Here is a 19,885-nt window from a genome sequence, read left to right on the forward strand (position 1 = left end):
TACTAGAGTATGTAAGGCCCGCTATTTTGGTCCAATCTGCCGGTTCGCCAATACACGGGGAAGGAATCACGTGTTCTGTCCTCACTCATGCAAAGTATTGGTTGGTTAAATTTGTAATTCATTAATCATATGTATACTCGTTTATTTCATCTGTCCTGCATCTCAGCTTCACATTGCGCATGCGTCGCGTCTGAACGCGTTGTCTTTGGAGCTCTATCGATTTGATTTATAATTCTTGATTTTCTCTTTAAACTCACTTACAACGAACATTTTCCACTTTTCCTCACTGAGAAGCACTACTGCTCAAACCTCATAGTTACAATGCGAACTGTTGAGCAGACGCGTCTCAAGCCTATTAGTGATCCAACGCTGGATACTCCTATAGGTTACGTCTGTGGATCACGACTGAACGCGTCTTCTCCACACTCACTTACAAACAAACATTTTTTTTCGCCTATCGTGCATCTACTCTACACCCGTACCACTAAAAAGACGGATTATATCCAAGAGTTTAGTCATAAAGTAGTATTAATACTGATAGCATCACTGGTAGCGTCGTTGCTAACTTACTGTCCATCTGTTAAAATGGCGAATATATCAGATGTAAGTAGTCTACCTTTTGGTGCAGGTGAGGACACATTTGAGCTGCACGCGGTGCAGTCTGAGCTGGAAGCTGTTGAGAAACAGATCCACGACCTTTTAGTGAGACAAGCCGAGCTAAGAGACCGGCGGTTAGCTCTTGAAACATCACGCACCGATGCTCACAAATCAGTGATTAACGTTACTAACCCACTGATTCCGACCTCGTCTACTCCGTGCGTTACTCAGCATCAGTCCGGAGCGCCGAGGTCGCGATCAGCCATGGTCTCGTTCACTCCGGCTCCAACACGCCACCACGAAGCCTGGATGGTTCCGCAGCGGAATACGCGAGTCAGGTCTAGACCAAGACTCTCTCCGACCCTCCCGGTTTTCGAGTTATCCACACAAAACCGCTTCTCCCCTCTTCGCGAAACAGAATGCGATGCTATGATCATCGGCGATTCCATCGTTCAACACGTACATGCTACGTTAGGTAAAAGTAAGGTGCACAGTCACTGCTTTCCTGGTGCTCGTGTTTCTGAAATCGCCGCTTGCGTTCCCGAGATTCTGAACAGTGACGAGCGCGTCGGAACTGTGGTCCTGCACGCGGGAGTGAACGACATCAGGCTGCGCCAGACGGAGGTTTTGAAGAAAGACTTCAGGAATCTGATCGATACGGTACGCAGCACATCGCCCGAAACAATGATTATTGATTCAGGACCGCTTCCCACGTACCGACTAGGACATGAAAAGTTTAGTAGACTATTCGCGCTAAATGAATGGTTAATGTCAAGGTGCAATGAGCAGAAACTGCTCTTTGTAAACAATTGGAATCTGTTTTGGGAGCATCCTAGGCTTTTCCGTGCCGATGGCTTACACCCACCCAGATTCGGAGTGGATCTTCTGTCGGATAACATCTCCAAAATGTTAAATACCGTTAGATGACTAGTTACCAAAAGTCCAAATCATAGTCTCTGCTGCACCAATTTAACTGATATAAATACTAGTGTAGAACATTGCATAGAAACTGTGTCTATTCCTCGTTTAGTGAGATCCAATAATAAATCTACTGCAGGATCTAGGGAAAATCTAATTGTTATTAAAACAGAAAATGTTGCTATTAGTAAACAAAAACAATTTCTAAAGCTAGGTCTTCTAAACATTATATCACTCACACCTTAGGCAGTTATTGTAAATGAAATTGTCACTGACAATAGCTTCGATGTACTTTGCCTTACTGAAACCTGGCTTAAACCAAATGATTATTTCGGTTTAAATGAGTCTACTCCATCTGGATACTCCTATAAGCATGAGCCCCGTCTGATTGGTCGTGGCGGCGGTGTTGCAACAATCTATAGAGATATTCTCAATGTTACTCAGAAAACGGGTTATAAGTTTATTTCGTTTGAAGTACTTGTACTAAATGTTACGCTCTTAGATGTTAGAAAAAAATCCCTATTATCTCTAGCCTTGGCTACCGTATATAGACCGCCTGGGCCTTACGCTGATTTCCTAAAAGAGTTTGCAAATTTTCTCTCAGATTTATTGGTCAATGTCGATAAAGCATTAATTGTTGGAGATTTTAACATACACATAGATAATCCAAATGATGCGTTAGGGGCTGCGTTTACAGATTTATTAAATTAATTTGGGGTCAAGCAAAACGTCACCGGACCAACTCATCGTCTTAATCATACACTCGATTTAATTATATCATATGGAACCGATCCAACCGATATAGATATCATTCCACAAAGTGATGATGTCACTGACCATTATATGGTAACTTGCATATTACGTACTGCTGTAATATGTCATGCGGCGCCGCGCTATCGACCAGGCAGAACAATCCTTCCAATCCACCATAGATAATTTCTCAAATTGCTTATCTAATCTGTCTCAGCTGCTCAGTGAACCCAAACAAACAGATGAATTAGAAGAACTAACTAGCACTATGAGCTCCATTCTCTCTGAAACACTGGATATTGTTGCACCAATTAGATTAAAAAAGGTCAGAGAGAAAATTAAAGCACCATGGTACAACATTACTACGCGTGTTCTAAAGAGAGAAACCCGTAATTTAGAGCGTAAATGGAAACAAACTAATCTTTCTTTAGAATCGCGTGGAAAGGTCTTTAGAATCGCTTGTAAAGACAGTATGTCACGTTATAAAAAGGCCCTAAAAGCGGCCAGGGCTGAGCACCTCCGCAAACTAATAGAAAATAACCAAAATAATCCAAGGTTTTTATTTAACACCGTGGCTAGACTAACAAATAAACAGACATCACCCGAACAAAATATCCCGTTACAGTTTAGTAGTAATGATTTCATGAAATTCTTCACTGAGAAAATAGAAAACATCCGAACCACAATTGTAAATGTTCAATTGCGCCTTATTATTCAGCCTCAATTATCACCCCGCAAGAACAATTACAGTGCTTTACAACTATAGGACAAAAAGAGTTAAATAAACTTATCATTTCATCTAAAACAACAACATGTTTATTAGATCCTATACCAACTAAACTATTGAAAGAAGTGTTACCTGTAGTGGAAGAGCCTCTCCTCAATATTATTAACTCGTCTTTATCTTTAGGTTATGTTCCAAGAACATTTAAACTGGCAGTTATAAAACCTCTCATTAAGAAACCACATTTAGATCATAATAATCTAGCAAATTATAGACCCATTCCAAATCTTCCATTTATGTCTCAAATTTACTAGAAAAAGTTGTGTCCGCTCAACTGGGCTCTTTCTTGCAAGAAAATGACATCTATGAAAAGTTTCAGTCTGGATTCAGACCACACCATAGCACTGAAACTGCGCTCGTTAAAATCACGAATGATTTACTTTTAGCTTCTGACCAAGGCTGTATCTCAATACTAGTTTTACTTGATCTTAGTGCTGCATTCGATACTATAGATCATACAATACTCTTAGATCAACTACAAAATTATACTGGTGTTCAAGGACAAGCATTAAGCTGGTTCAGATCATACTTATCAGACCGCTACCATTTTGTCTATTTAAATGGAGAAAAATCGATCATAACTCCAGTAAACTATGGAGTGCCGCAGGGATCTGTGTTAGGCCCTCTATTATTCTCAATATATATGATGCCACTTGGAAATATTATAAGGAAACATGGAATTAGTTTCCATTGTTATGCTGATGAAACTCAAATCTATATTTCATCACGGCCGGATGAAAACGCTAAATTATCCAAATTGACAGAGTGTGTTAAAGATATAAAAGATTGGATGACGCGCAATTTTCTTTTATTAAATCCAGACAAGACAGAGGTACTAATCATCGGTTCAAAAAACCACCCACAAAACCTCTCACAATACAACTTGTCCCCCGACTGAGTCTGGGTTCTCCCAAGGTTTTTCTTTTTTCTCCATTAGGTCACCTGATGGTGTCACGGTTCCGCACAAGGAAGAGAGCGAGATGAATCCAAGTGCAGTAGAGTGAGGTTTATTAAAGGGTAATCCAAAGTCGTGGTCAAAAACAGGCAGGGTTCAATATCCAGTCAGGCAGTACAAAAAAAAAAAAAAAACAAGCTCAGGTAGGGAACACAGGAAACAGACACGGTGTGACATTAACAACGATACACACAGAACATGGAACAAACAGGGCTTTAAATACATGAACAGACGAGATGACAACGAGAGACAGCTGGGTAAACAGATTACAAACACCTGGGTGCAATAACACAGACTGGAATTGTGGGAAAGGTAGTTCCTGTGAATGACACCGTGGGGGAAGGAGGACATCTAGTGGATACCCGGGGAAACACAACCAGACACTGTGACATGACCCCCCCTCTACGGAGTGGCTCCCAGACACTCCAAGACAGGACACGGAACAAAACGAGTTCAGGAGGGAGGTGGCAGGGTGGAGGATCAGGGGGAGGGACGGGGGGCCAGGTCCATGAAGGGAAACAGAAACAGGGGGTAACAGACTCAAAGGGGGCCAGGGTGACACAGACAGTACATCGGGGGAACAGGGCAAAGCAAACAGTCCATCCGGTCGCCGGGGCGAAACAAACAGTCCATCGGGCAGCCGGGGCGAAGCGAACAGTCCATCCGGCGACCAGGGGGGAAGCACCCAGTCCATCCGGCGGCCGGGGCGAAGCCAACGGACCATCGGGCGGCCGGGGCGAAGCGAACAGTCCATCCGGCGGCCGGGGCGAAGCAAACAGTTCATCCGGCGGCCGGGTGGAGACTTTCCCTCGGGCGGCCAGGGCGGAGACCTTCCCTCGGGCCGCCCTCGGGCGACCAGGGCGGAGACCTTCCCTCGGGTGGCCAGGGCGGAGACCTTCCCTCGGGCGGCCAGGGCGGAGACCTTCCCTCGGGCGGCCAGGGCGGAGACCTTCCCTCGGGCGGCCAGGGCGGAGACCTTCCCTCGGGCGGCCAGGGCGGTGAAGACCCCTCGGGCGGCCACGGCGGTGAGGACCCCTCGGGCGGCCACGGCGGTGAAGACCCCTCGGGCGGCCACGGCGGTGAAGACCCCTCGGGCGGCCACGGCGCAGGAACTGGAACAGACACCAGCGGCTCAGGAACTGGAACTGGAACTGGCACCAACGGCTCAGGCACTGGAACTGCCACTGGTACCACCGGGACTGGCACTGGAACCGGCACCACAGGCTCAGGCACTGGAACCGGCACCACCGACTCAGGCACTGGAACCGGCACCACCGACTCAGGCACTGGAACCGGCACCACCGACTCAGGCACTGGAACCGGCACCACCGACTCAGGCACTGGAACCGGCACCACCGACTCAGGCACTGGAACCGGCACCACCGACTCAGGCACTGGAACCGGCACCACCGACTCAGGCACTGGAACCGGCACCACCGACTCAGGAGCAGACACCACCGGCTCAGACACCACCGGCTCAGGAAGAGACACCATCGGCTCAGACACCACCGGTTCAGGAACAGATATCAGCGGACCAGGAACAGACGCCACCGGCTCAGACACCACCGGATCAGGAACAGATACCACCGGCTCAGGAACAGGAACCACCGGCTCAGGGTCATGCACTGGAACTGGCACCACCGGCTCAGACACCACCGGTTCAGGAACAGATATCAGCGGACCAGGAACAGACGCCACCGGCTCAGACACCACCGGATCAGGAACAGATACCACCGGCTCAGGAACAGGAACCACCGGCTCAGGGTCAGGCACTGGAACTGGCACCACCGGCTCAGGCACTGGAACTGGCACCACCGGCTGAGGCACTGGAACTGGCACCACCGGCTCAGGCACTGGAACTGGAGGCACTGGAACTGGCACCACCGACTCAGGCACTGGAACTGGCACCACCGACTCAGGCACTGGAACTGGCACCACCGACTCAGGCACTGGAACTGGCACCACCGACTCAGGCACTGGAACTGGCACCACCGACTCAGGCACTGGAACTGGCACCACCGACTCAGGCACTGGAACTGGCACCACCGACTCAGGCACTGGAACTGGCACCACCGACTCAGGCACTGGAACTGGCACCACCGACTCAGGCACTGGAACTGGCACCACCGACTCAGGCACTGGAACTGGCACCACCGACTCAGGCACTGGAACTGGCACCACCGACTCAGGGACTGGAACTGGCACCACCGGCACCACCGACTCAGGCACTGGAACTGGCACCACCGACTCAGGCACTGGAACTGGCACCTCCGACTCAGGCACTGGAACCACCGACTCAGGCACTGGAACTGGCACCACCGACTCAGGCACTGGAACTGGCACCACCGGCTCAGGAACAGACACCACCGGCTCAGGAGCAGACACCACCGGCTCAGGAGCAGACACCACCGGCTCAGGAGCAGACACCACCGGCTCAGGAGCAGACACCACCGGCTCAGGCTCAGGAACAGACACCGGCCGCCATCTTGTCTGAAGACACAGGCTCGGCAGGCGTGGGCGGAGCCGGCAGGGCTAGCAGCGTGGGCGGGGCCGGTAGGACGAGCAGCTCGGGGACGAGCAGCTCGGGGACGACCTCCGGGACGACGGCGGACTGCTCGGGAACGGCCTCCGGGTCATTGGGGAGGCCGGAGGTCTTCCTCCTCCTCCGCCGTCTTCGATGGTGAGGTGCAGGTTCAGGTCTGGAAGGAATTAATGGCGGATGGAGCTCTGGGCTAGGCAGCGGCGATGCATTCTCTGGGCTGGGCAGCGGCGATGCATTCTCTGGGCTGGGCAGCGGCGATGCATTCTCTGGGCTGGGCAGCGGCGATGCATTCTCTGGGCTGGGCAGCGGCGATGCATTCTCTGGGCTGGGCAGCGGCGATGCATTCTCTGGGCTGGGCAGCGGCGATGCATTCTCTGGGCTGGGCAGCGGCGATGCATTCTCTGGGCTGGGCAGCGGTGATGCATTCTCTGGGCTGGGCATGACAGCCATCTTGCTTGGAGACACAGGCGAGGCTGGTGTATCCCATTGGCTACGATGGTGTAGATACGTAGTAAACCCCCAAAAGTCAAGGATCTCCAGCCCCTTAATCTCCCAGTGCGGCACCGGGTCATCCAGGCAGTGATTAAAAAGGTCCTTCAGGGTTGCATCATTATAGTTTCTCGATAAAGTCCAAAAGGTTTGAGACAAACAACTCACTGTCTGACCCTGCTGGCGTAGGGCCATTAAATTTTGGAGTCTTCCCCTCCTCTCCTTCTCAGTGGTAGGGGGAAGGATACGAAACCCCGTACTGCTGGATCCATACATGGTGTATCGTTCTGTCACGGTTCCGCACAAGGAAGAGAGCGAGATGGATCCAAGTGCAGTAGAGTGAGGTTTATTAAAGGGTTATCCAAAGTCATGGTCAAAAATAGGCAGGGTTCAATTTCCAGTCAGGCAGTACAAAAACAATAAACAAGCTCAGGTAGGGAACACAGGAAACAGACACGGTGTGACATTAACAACGATACACACAGAACATGGAACAAACAGGGCTTTAAATACATGAACAGACGAGATGACAACGAGAGACAGCTGGGTAAACAGATTACAAACACCTGGGTGCAATAACACAGACTGGAATTGTGGGAAAGGTAGTTCCTGTGAATGACACCGTGGGGGAAGGAGGACATCTAGTGGATACCCGGGGAAACACAACCAGACACTGTCACAGATGGAGATTCAGGTCACCATTAGGTCACTTGATGGAGTTTTTCGGTTCCTTGCCACTGTTGCCTTTGGCTTGCTCAGTTGGGGATATTTTGGGGATATTTAATTTTATTTTATCAATCAATAAATTCCACTAGAAACTACGGAAGCCCTGAACCGCAAGTTGAGAAAAAAAATAAAGAAAACTTATCTCGTTATTTCGACTTAAGTCGTTATTTCGACATAATATCTCGTTATTTCGACATAATAAGTCGTTATTTCGACATAAATATCTCGTTATTACGACATAATAAGTCGTTATTTCGACATAATATCTCGTTATTTCGACATAATATCACGTTATTTCGACATAATATCTCGTTATTTCGACATATCTCGTTATTTCGACATAAGTCGTTATTTCGACATAATATCTTGTTATTTCGACATAATAAGTCGTTATTTCGACATAATAAGTCATTATTTCGACATAATATCTCGTTATTTCGACATAATAAGTCGTTATTTCGACATAATAAGTCGTTATTTCGGCATAATATCTCGTTATTTCGACATAATAAGTCGTTTTTTCGACATAAGTCGTTATTTCGACATAATATCTCGTTATTTCGACATAATATCTCGTTATTTCGACATAATATCTCGTTATTTCGACATAAATCTCTTGTTATTTCGACATAATAAGGGGACATTCTAATATGCATTAAGCTACATTTAGCGTTCTTATAATGAGTTTCTATGGGAGGAAAATGCTTAACGTCAAATTAAACGCTTTGCGTTCATATTCTGGACTTATCTGATTTTTGTAGTAGCCTATACTTTATTATGATTTTAGTATCATATTGATTAATAAATGCACGCACAATTATCCGTGAACTTGATAAATGTTGCAGATATGTTTTAGGCTACTCTCCACAAACAAATTGCTTTCAAATATGTGTGCAAAATTCAGAATTCAACGAATGCAGTGCAACAACAACAATAATAGTTCAATTAATATTAGTATTACTAATAATAATAATAATAATAATAATAATAATAATAGTCGCAGTAGTGCTAGGCTCAGGCAGTGCAAGCCAAGTCAAGTAAAACAGAGTTTCTTTGCGTTCATAGTCTGGACTTATCTGATTTTTTTGTAGTATACTTTATTATGATTTTAGTATCATATTGATTAAGAAATGCACGCACAATCATCCTTAAACTTGATAAATGTTGCAGATATTTTAGGCTACCCATAAACAAATTGCTTTCAAATGTGCAAAATTCAGAATTCAACGAATGTGCAGCAATTTGTACAAATAGAGACATTTTTGTGAATAAAAGACATTTTTGTTTTATTTTGTATTAGTGATTGTAATTTGCGCGTCCATTTATTGACGTCTGAGTCGATTTCATTTGAGTGTATTCGGCAATTTGCTTAACGTGGAATTAAACGCGTATATTCTGAGCTCATCAGATTTTGTTGTACATATACTTTATTAGTATGATTATTTACTGTGTTTGAGTCTGTTAGTAAATATGTTAAGGTTTGTATTCATTTCGATATGCCACTAGAGGGCAGAATAAGACCGGGAATTATAGAATGCATTGTAGTTATGTTGACCTACTGTTTTCATAACACTGGATATTCTACTAATTTATACTTTTCTAAAACGTTGCATATTAATGGCAAATAACTTATTTGGCAATTACACTAATAATAATAAAAATGATAACAGCCGCAGTAGTGGTATAAGGCAGTGCAAGCCAAGTCAAGTAAACATATAGTTTCTGATCTGGCCAATAATGACCAAGCACATGAAGCAAAATAGGCTATCTACGATTGAGTTGTGTAAAGTTAACAAATAAACCATATCTAATAGATAAACTATCAAGCTGGCTGAAAGAGCAATACTGACAACAAAACTAGCACAAAACTATGTGTAATTGCCTAATGTTAAACAGTTTGAGAATTCATGAGTAGGCCAACGGTTTATAAACTGAGCGGACGGGATGGGTAGCCTACTTTTCAATCAACATGATCTCTACTACATTCATAATCTGGACACCTGTTGGGTACGCACTGCACAGTGTAACGAAATGTTGTCTTTGCAAGTGTCTCAAGGACACTTCTCTTCACTTCAAAATCTTTTGTTTATTTGTGATAATCTTAGCACTTTATTATTATTGTCTAACCTGTATTATGACTGATATTTGACGAATTGCCTTATTCCATTTTTTTGTAAGTTTTGGACAAAAGCGTCATCTAAATATGTAGCCTAAAATGTTATTATTAATATTTGAGTTTATAACTATAAATGAGTTAACTTAAGACAGTAATATGTTTATCATAAAATAGTTTATGAATGCTATATTTGTAAGCAAAAATTATGCAAAAAATGTTGGCCTATTTTATCCAAAACTGTAAAAGCGTTTATAAAAATAAAGCATTGATAAATCATATTATTAAATTATATTATGACAAACATATTACTCTATTACTAAGTGAACTCATTTACAGTTATAAACTCTAATAATAATAATTATTATTATTATTATTATTATTATTATTATTACATTTTAGTCTACATATTTAGAAGACGCTTTTGTCCAAAACGTACAAAAAAGGAACAAAGCAATTCGTCAAATATCATAATAATACAGGTTAGACAATAATAATAAAGTCCTAAGATTATAACAAATAACCACAAGATTTTGACGCCCATCATTCATATTAAATCGTCTATTCCAACATATTCCACCATTATTGTGGAGCGCACACTGCATGATAAGTCCAGAATTCCACTGTTGATAGGAAGATGCAAGTGATCTCGCCGGCATGGAGGCGCCGGCGAGATCACTTGCATCTTCCTATCAACAGTGGAATTCTGGACTTATCTGATTTTTATAGTAGGCCTAGGCCTATTCTATATTACGATTTTAGTATCATATTGATTAATAAATGCACGCACAATTATCCGTGAACTTTATAAATTTTGCAGATATGTTTAGGCTACTATCCACAAACAAATTGCTTTCAATTATGTGTGCAAAATTCAGAATTCAACGAATGTGCAGCAATTTGTACAAATAGAGACATTTTTGTGAATAAAATACATTTTTGTTTTATTTTGTATTTATACACACACACACACACACACACACACACAGTAAAATACATTTAAAATTCAAAAGCATATGAATGTTGTTAAATAAGTTGAATGGTTAATGGTTAATTTGAAAAATGGAAAATGGTTAATTTAATATTCGGTTTAAAATTTCGACCACACACTACATTCTTACAATAGCCGTTCTTACAATATCATTAATTTACGTCAGGCAAACACATAGGGCAAACATTCGAGGTCCTATGTATAGCCTACTTCTGGCCTAAAGAAGTCACTAGGTGGAGGTAGGCCTACAGAGATTGCTAACCTGTTATGGATCTAAATCGGATTGTAGGTTTTTATTTCTATTTGGGTTTGCAATACAGAGAGATTCTCGAAGTTCTTAGCCATCAGCATGGGATAATAATGTGCCTCAGAACCCTCCAAACCATACTGAGGAAGAATAGGCTTTGCCGGAGGAAGGACTTTACTGATGTGTATGATGTTGCTAACTTTGTTAGTCAGCAGCTTGAAACATCAGGCCAGATGGTTGGCTATAGGATGATGCACCTGAAGTGCATTCAAGAGGGACTTGTTGTGAAAAGGGAAACGGTCAGATTGCTCTTAAATGTTTTGGATCCAGTTGGGGTGGCATACAGGCGAGCGTGAAAACTGCGAAGGAGGAGATACCACAACCCAGGGCCAAATTTCATGTGGCATCTCGATTCTTATGATAAATTAAAACCGTATGGCCTATGCATAAATGGATGTGTCGACGGATTTTCACGTCATCTGATGTGGTTGAAAGTCTCTTTTACAAATAGCGACCCAAAGGTGATTGCATCATACTACATTCAAACCGTGAAAGAAAGGAGAGGATGCCCTCAAAGGATCCGTGCTGATCGAGGAACAGAGAACGTCGCTGTTGAACAGATGCAGATATTCCTTCGACGTGCTGCTACAGATGACTTCGCCTACCACCGCAGTTTCATATACGGTTCCAGTAATCACAACCAAAGGATTGAAAGCCTTTGGAGTATACTGCGCAAGGAAAATGTTCAGTTTTGGATGAATTTCTTTCAAAATCTAAAAGAAGAAGGCCATTTCACTAGGGATTTCCTTGATCGATCCCTTGTGCAGTTTTGCTTCATGGGGATACTGCAGGTAAGTTAAACTGGTTGAATACATATTGAAATGTAAATACGCAGGACAAGTCGACTACATCCCAGCAAACTCAAAAATGTTGTAAATATAAGTAATGAGTAATGTCATTTCTTCACGTTGTGAAAAGGTCGTGATAACGTTGTTATCCGATGAACTTAATGACAGATGTGGGGGGTAGGGTAACTGAGACAACGAATGCTTGCCAGCTATGCTACGACAGGAAACATACTATCATACAGCATAGCCAGGTTTAAGACATTTAAATAGACACATCAAGTAGGCCTAGTTAGTAAGAATGTATATGATTCGGTAGTTGGTATGCTTCTGACAAGCGATTTCTGAGAGAGGCATGGCAGCTCGTCTATTTGATTTAGGCTATAGGCTACTATCGCGCTCATTTCATTCCTGTTTGCACTATTTCATATATCATATCGTGCAGCGTTTTAACACTTAAATGCACACAGCCTATCCAATAGTAGAAAATGTGTATGATGTAGGTATTGTCTTAGTCTTGAGTTGATAAAGCTTTGGGCTTGATTTCCCGATAACGTTGTCACTTAGCGCCCTATCTGAAGTGCTATCCACGGCAGTGGTGCTGAATTGGCTTGATATCGATGGCTCGAGAATAATTCACACTAGGGGCTGCTTCATTATGTTATGTGATAAGGCAGTGGTCTTTATAAAAGACGCACTTCAGAAGTTAAAATTGCATTTATCAGAACTTGTGGGATCTTATAAATTAATCCAAATGGCAACTAAATATGTAGCTGAGCCCCAAGCATGAGTTTTTTTTAGGCGACCGTTATTTTAGAACGTATTTATTCCTTTATTATATAGGTTCAGTGTATACACATAGCCTATTCACAAACTCGTTAACTATTTCATGAATTATATGATTTATACCGATTGAGGCTGAATCCAGCTTCTTATTCGCAGCTTCTTATTGACGCTACCCGTTCCACCTTAAATGACGCGAACTTCCGCGTTTGCTGGCTTCTTATTGATGCTCAACTTAGGGACCGTGCGGTTTTTCTCTTTTTCGCGTTTTTTAACGGAATTGTGTTACTGCACAATTTGTGGTGCTGCTAATCGGTAACCTCAGATGGTGCGTTAAATTGGACACTATCCCATTATAGTAGAGCTACTACTGTAACGAAATACAAATTTTCAGCAGTTTTTACTGTGGAATTATTTTTTTATGAATTTTTGAACTTGACACAGTACACAATGTACAATAATTCGCCTAATGTATTTTCTGCCCATTTCGCGGCGCTGCATCTCAGCTGCCTCAGAGGGTGCGTTAAATTGGACATTATCCCATTATAGTAGAGCTACAAATGTAACGAAATCCAAATTTTAAGCAGTTTTTACTGTGGAATTATTTTTTTATGAATTTTTTAACTTGACAGTACACAATGTACAATAATCCGCCTAATGTATGTCCAATTTAACGCACCCTCTGAGGCAGCTGAGAACAGCGCCGCGAAATGGGCAGAAAATACATTAGGCGGATTATTTTAGCCTACATTGTGTAATGTGTCAAGTTCAAAAATTCATAAAAAAAATAATTCCACAGTAAAAACTGCTTAAAATTTCGATTTCGTAGAAGCTCTAGCAACGCACCCTCAGAGACAGCTGAGAAACAGCGCCGCGAAATGGGCAGAAAATAGCCTACATTAGGCGGATTATTGTACATTGTGTAATGTGTCAAATTAAAACATTCATACAAAAATAATTCCACAGTAAAAACTGCTGAAAATTTGTATTTCGTCACAGTAGCTCTGCTATAATGGGACAGTGTCAAATTTAACGCACCATCTGAGGTTGCCGAGAAACAGCGCCGCGAATTGTGCAGAAAATGCAATAGGCGGATTATTTTACATTATTTTACTATGCATCCTGATAAAGTTCCCTTGGCCTTTGGAATTAAAATAGCCCCACATCATCACATAGCATTCACCATACCTAGAGATTGGCATGGTTTTATTTCAGTTAGCCTAATAGCTGGTTTGATTTGCATTGAGAGATGATCTTATGGAAAGTACTCCATGCCAATATCTAGGTATGGTGAATGCTATGTGATGATGTGGGGCTATTTTAATTCCAAAGGAATTTTAATTCCATCACTTCATTGCACGTGCTACTTGAAATAATTTTAAATGAAACAATTAAAAACGAAAATAAATAGGCTATTCTCTGATTGTGTAATCCTGTGCATTTCTCTCTTTAAGCGTTTCATTTGAATAGACGAGATAGCCTACATTACATTTAAAACCTAAATAACACGTCATATCTACATTGGCATTTGGCCTGGTTCTGCTTTGGTAGGCTACCGTCATGACGTTTTTTGAACGTCTTATTACAACGTGCAAATTACGTTATTTTAACGCCTAAATAAAACCTCTCTCAAAGTCTTAGTTTGGTCTGGTTGTGTTTTCGTTGAAACGTTTTATTTAGGTTAGGACTACATTCTATATTTAAATTTAAGGTGTGGTTTGTTGTAGGCTACTGCAACATGACTTAATTGCAAAAAAATAAATAAATAAAAAAGGTGAAAAGTTGTTAAAACGTTTCACACGTTGTGTTTGTAGGGGCATTATCAAACAATTTAGGCTATAGCTTTGCATTTGGAACTTATTCTGTTATGTCTTCGTGTTTTATCCTTGTCCACTAAGTACTAAACTGCTCTGTTTGCATTCGCGTAGTCTATAACAAGTTAAGTATACTAATCTTTATAAAGTATATTTTATAACAATATTTGTCTTTTTACTGTTATTTTCTTAGGAGGAGCTCGACGATTTTGCTCAAATGTGGAATGCACACCGCATACGAACACAACGTAATATTACTGCACCACATGGACGACCGGCCATAATGTATATGGCTCCTCATCTTTACGGGTCAGCCGATCATATCTTTCGGTGTGACCCTGCTGATGTTCAAAACTGCCAAGAGGAATGCGTAACACCGACCCACCCATGTGATGACACAGTTTTTGAACTTTGTTGTCTGATAATGGATGAACTTCATCTTAATGTCCCAGATGATGCTGTGAGTGGCAGAACCCTGTACATTAGTCTTAGGCAAGAGATACTAAGTGTGTTGTGATTTGTCTTTACAATATCTTTGGAAAGATGTAGTGTAATCTTTTGAGTTAAAAATGTATTATGCAAGTCATTTTTATAGAATTTTCATTTGTATTTGAGTAAGAGGCTGTGATTTAAATTCTAAGATATGTAGTCATATTTTACAACACTTGGACATGATATTGTAAATTGTAGATTTTAAATCATTTTTGTTTTTAAGTCTTTACTTATAGATCTGTCAATGTATAATGCACGTTAGCAAATAAAAGACAGCTTTAAGGATAGCCTACTTTATTTATTTAACAAAAAGCTTGCAAATGTAGTTACAGGAAATGAGAATGTGTACCAAGCGGTACTGACACAAGGTCATATAACACAAGATAAAATAGTATTGCAGGTAGGCCATTTCTATTTCTGGCTAAAATAAATTCTAAAACTTCCTTATAAGAACACAACTTGTATTCAACAGACCTTATTAAAACACTAGTGAGACTGTAACATGAACTTCTGGGACTTAAATGTGTAAGGCCAACAAAAAGAAATGTATGAAAATGTATGGTTTTCAGAACTGAAATGTTCTATAGGTTTATCCCAGAATACACAAATGTATTTTTTTATGTATTTGTACACATAACAGTATATGAAAAGAAGCCGGATTATTTTTTCACGGTCTACATGGAGAACAGTTTGCTGGAAACGCACAAAATTTACCTTACAAGCTATTATCAGCTTTACAACAGATCCATTTTCATGTAGTTGGCATCTAAGACACTCGCAAACTCTCTACGAAATTCAGAGTAGGTACTGTAAGTGCATGGTATCTGCAACAGTGGACCACATGTATGTGCCACTGGACACCTTTGTAACCCCCTGATATCTGTAAATTCAACATCAATGTGTGAAACACAGATAACATCAGCCCCAGTGGTAAAGCGCAGAAATTTATGCAATTTATCTTTGTCAAGTGATCGAATGAACAGCTTTAAAAACTGTATTGTTTTACTGTGAGAAGGTTGTTTCTCATTGTGTTTAAGCAACCCAATAATGCCTTTTGCTGTTGGAATTTTGGATTCATAAAGGGTTGAAACTGCGTACACAGTTGGAAGCAGACTTTTTAAAGTACACTGAGCACTAGCAGCCATCATTTCAAGAGCATACATTGGCTCCTGTATTAGTTGTTTGTGCGCAGTCTGTATGATGGTGTCCTTTATGGCATCTCCATCAGGAACAGCGTGCCCACCCATTCTGGAAAGCATGTCGAGTAGGTCATCCCTGTCACTGCATGAAAAGACTCAAATCCGGCAAAATACGGGCATGGTAAACTCCTGTGTAATTTGATGTTTGCCGGATGTATGCGGGAAAAAGCGGATCAGAGTAACATGGAACAGTATATTTCCAGATAAACCCGGAAACCTCACATATGCGGACATATACAGGAATCCGTGAAATTTCACGGACATATACAGCTGAAACACTGCTGGGTGTGAGAGGACTGACAACTGTAAGGTGTGAAGACCTTTCATATGTTAATGACTGACACTAAAGGTGCTGGCTGTTCTCAGAGGGAGGGGTGGCCAGGAAGGACTTCAGGGTTGAGAATTATCTCTGGATTACTATAGGCTAAAGCAAACAAGCTTTTTGTACAGAAAAATAAATAAATTCTTAAGGACCTGAAACACAAAACCGACGTCAAAAAACTAGCAATGACTAAAGCCGACTCTAGGGTTGGCTCACGTCGCCTGTGTCAGGGCCTTAAAACCACTGCATGAAAAAAGTCTCTTAATCAAATATTTTTTATAAAAACAGGACAAAATAAACACCCAGTCTGAACATATACGTTCACAAAAACATCTGAATATTTAATGAAATAAACAAAGGAATTTAATTAGTGCTGGGAAAAAATTAATCGCATCCAAAATAAAAGTTTGTGTTTGCATAATATATGTGTGTGTACTGTGTATAATTATTCTGTAAATACACACATATGCATGTATTTATTTAAGAAATATCTGCATGTATATACTGTATATACATTTATACACAATTTATATTATATATAAATATAAATAATTTAATAAAATAAAAAAAATAAAAATCTTAAATATATACATGCATATGTGTGTATTTATATATACAAAATAATTATATACAGTACACGCACATATATTATGCAAACACAAACTTTTATTTTGGATGCGATTAATCGCGATTAATTTTTTTCCCAGCAATAAATTTAACGGAACAAATAAAGAAAAATGAACCAAACATTTCAGAATATCTCAAATTTTATTGTGAAGTTTTACAAATTGCAGACAACAACAATTGTCACCTTTTTTACAATTGGCTTTTAGCTTGCTTAGTTGGGGAAATTTAATTTAATATTCAACAATATTATTGATCTGCCTGCGTTGACACTATTATATGAGATCTGAGCTGAGCTGGACGATGACATCACGGTTTTCTCCAAAGTGGCTATATATATCCACATTTAAATTTATTTATTTATTTATACAACAAAATGAATCACCACTGAACTGACTTAAGCTGGACTGTGAAGCTATTTTCTTCTGGAAACAAACTGTCTTGCATTACTTTCCTGTTATCTCTGTAAAGCTACTTTGAAACAATCTGTATTGTAAAAAGCACTGTATAAATAAAGGTGACTTGATATTTATTAAAAAGGTAGAAGGAACCTGAGCTTTTCTACTCCACTGAATTGAAGACCGAGGTCACTGAAGTTAAAATCTCTTGCTGATTTAATCCACCTTTAAACTATTAATGTCTATGAACAAATTGCCTATGTATTTTTATGTTTGTGTGCCTCAGCGTTTCTGAGTGAACACCGCTGGTTTACTCACTATTTTAAAGTGTACTGTCGATCACGTGATATGACGTCATGACGTGCAGCTGACGTTACCTGAAAAATCTGTCCAAGATGGCTACCCTCTTGAGCGACGTGTATCAAGAATGAAACAACTTGTAAGTAAACCAAAACACTTCAAAACTACTTTGCTTGTTGTAATATTGTAAGAATATCATATTACACGTGATATTTGACTTAGACGAGGCTATTTTTAAGTTGCAAGCGCGGTGCCGCGGGCGCGATTGCCGTCAGTCCGCCTGCTAGTTACAGATAATATCCTGTGTACTGTTAATGTCGTGGCAGGGCAATAATGTTAACGTTAGTCAATAACTCTTTTCAGCAAGCGATAGTCCTTCTGTTTTTGAGTGTGTTGCTGCTGTTTGTGTTAAGCGCCCTGCTCTGGCAAGTTCAATGTGATGTTATCTACATGCTGATGCACCCAAATGAGCTAGTGGCTAACGTTAGCAGTTACGTTAACTTTTACTCAAACAAAGTTAAGGTTATGGACATAATAGTTACCGAATGAACTATGCAAGTTTTTATTAAACCCTTTACAAACGTCTTTTCATGATAGGTTTAAGTGGAAGGAGTGCAGTGAGCATCCCCAAAATCAAGGTGACTCAAATGTTAATTTAGTCTGTAACTATTTTTCACCATTTCTTTTATTTGGAGCCTAATTCATTAGCATCAATCAAACGTCTCTTAAAAATTAAATCTCTTGCTGTCTGTTTTTGTGTGCATGTGCAGACCTACATTGTCACCAGAGAGCAACTTTATCGGTAAGTTACATTCACTTGAAATTCTGTATCATTAATTTGTCATTAAAGAGGTTGATTGCATAATTTGACTGGTTTCATATTGATTGTTTTATCTGTGCAGGTGAAGGACTTCTTGGGGAAATGGCCGGCTCTTCGGATTGAATCACAGGTAAAACAGACTCACTTCTCTTTTCTGCCACTCTTCACACATATTTCACTGCCAAATTTTTAATATGTATCACATTCAAATGGAACAGCAAATGCCACTATTCACTGTGTGTAAGAACTATCACTTTGCATGTGACCATGTTGCTCAACAATGTATTTTAACGGAACATGTTGCATCACAAATGTGTTTTCTGTTGCAAATCGAGTATTAGTCTTTTTATATAATTATTTTTGTTTGTTTTTGTAGCTTTGTGCTGAGTTCCAACGCATCACAAACGTCAACATACGGAACCAGTTCTATGCTGTGCTTGACCAACACACACCTGCACTGGTGGCCTTGTATAGGCAGAAGGCGGCACGAACCGGTAAGATATCAGAGGCGCTGAGTGACATCTTAAAGACTTATGAACTGATATGTTTTGTCTCTTATGTTTACTGTGATGGCCAACTTATTCAAACTGAAAATTCACTTTTGAGGTTCTTGCAGATTGTGAATCCATTTAAACGCTTTTTAATTTCAAACTTTACAGGAACCCGTAAAGCGCCTCCATAATTCAGAGAACAACCCACACAAATACGATCCACAAACCGGGTAAGACTGCGTATTGTATACTGTAAATGTTAGTTTAATCTACCACTATATGGATTTGAAATACTAAAACTGAATTTCATTAATGATGCCTGCAACTTTTTCCCCCAGAATAAATTCATCACATAACCTGGCTGTGACCACTTATCTCTTCAAAGAATTAAGGACAACTTTTACAGACGTTGACCCTGAATGTGCAAAAGGTAATCTTACAGATGTTGTAATCATTTTAATGTCCTCTGTTTTACTTAGTTTTATTGGCATTACATTTATTTATGATTTATTTAACAGGTTGCAAGACATATTTTGAGACTTTGCGGAGGAAGTATTCTTTGGCTCAGCCTGAAAAGGCCAAGAAAAGAAACACTATGAAGAACACTGCAAAGAACCATCAACGAAAGAGACGGGTAAGTTAAGAAACTGGTTAAGCAGTTGTTGTTTTTTTCTTCTTCAGAATG

At 40.9% G+C, this 19,885-nt stretch overlaps 1 protein-coding gene and 1 long non-coding RNA gene across 2 annotated transcripts in view; both read left to right on the forward strand.

Annotated features, from left to right (window-relative positions):
- The window catches only part of LOC308690408 (uncharacterized protein), a gene marked incomplete at its 3' end in the record, with an annotated part of 35,463 nt that extends 16,631 nt beyond the window's left edge, over window positions 1-18,832 (forward strand). Inside the window, exons 2-4 of the mRNA XM_081364809.1 lie at window positions 14,748-15,046; window positions 18,660-18,691; window positions 18,792-18,832. Coding sequence (XP_081220935.1) covers window positions 14,748-15,046; window positions 18,660-18,691; window positions 18,792-18,832 — 372 coding nt within the window. The remainder of the gene's footprint in view (window positions 1-14,747; window positions 15,047-18,659; window positions 18,692-18,791) is intronic.
- Window positions 18,833-19,083: 251 nt separating this feature from the next.
- Window positions 19,084-19,619, forward strand: LOC308690321. The gene is made up of 3 exons (XR_014030146.1): window positions 19,084-19,203; window positions 19,369-19,430; window positions 19,539-19,619. It is a non-coding gene; the product is annotated as an uncharacterized lncRNA (long non-coding RNA).
- Window positions 19,620-19,885: the final 266 nt, after the last annotated feature.

The sequence above is a fragment of the Scardinius erythrophthalmus genome, assembly GCF_964197995.2.
Source record: "Scardinius erythrophthalmus genome assembly, chromosome: 5".
Classification (NCBI taxonomy): Eukaryota; Metazoa; Chordata; class Actinopteri; order Cypriniformes; family Leuciscidae; genus Scardinius; species Scardinius erythrophthalmus.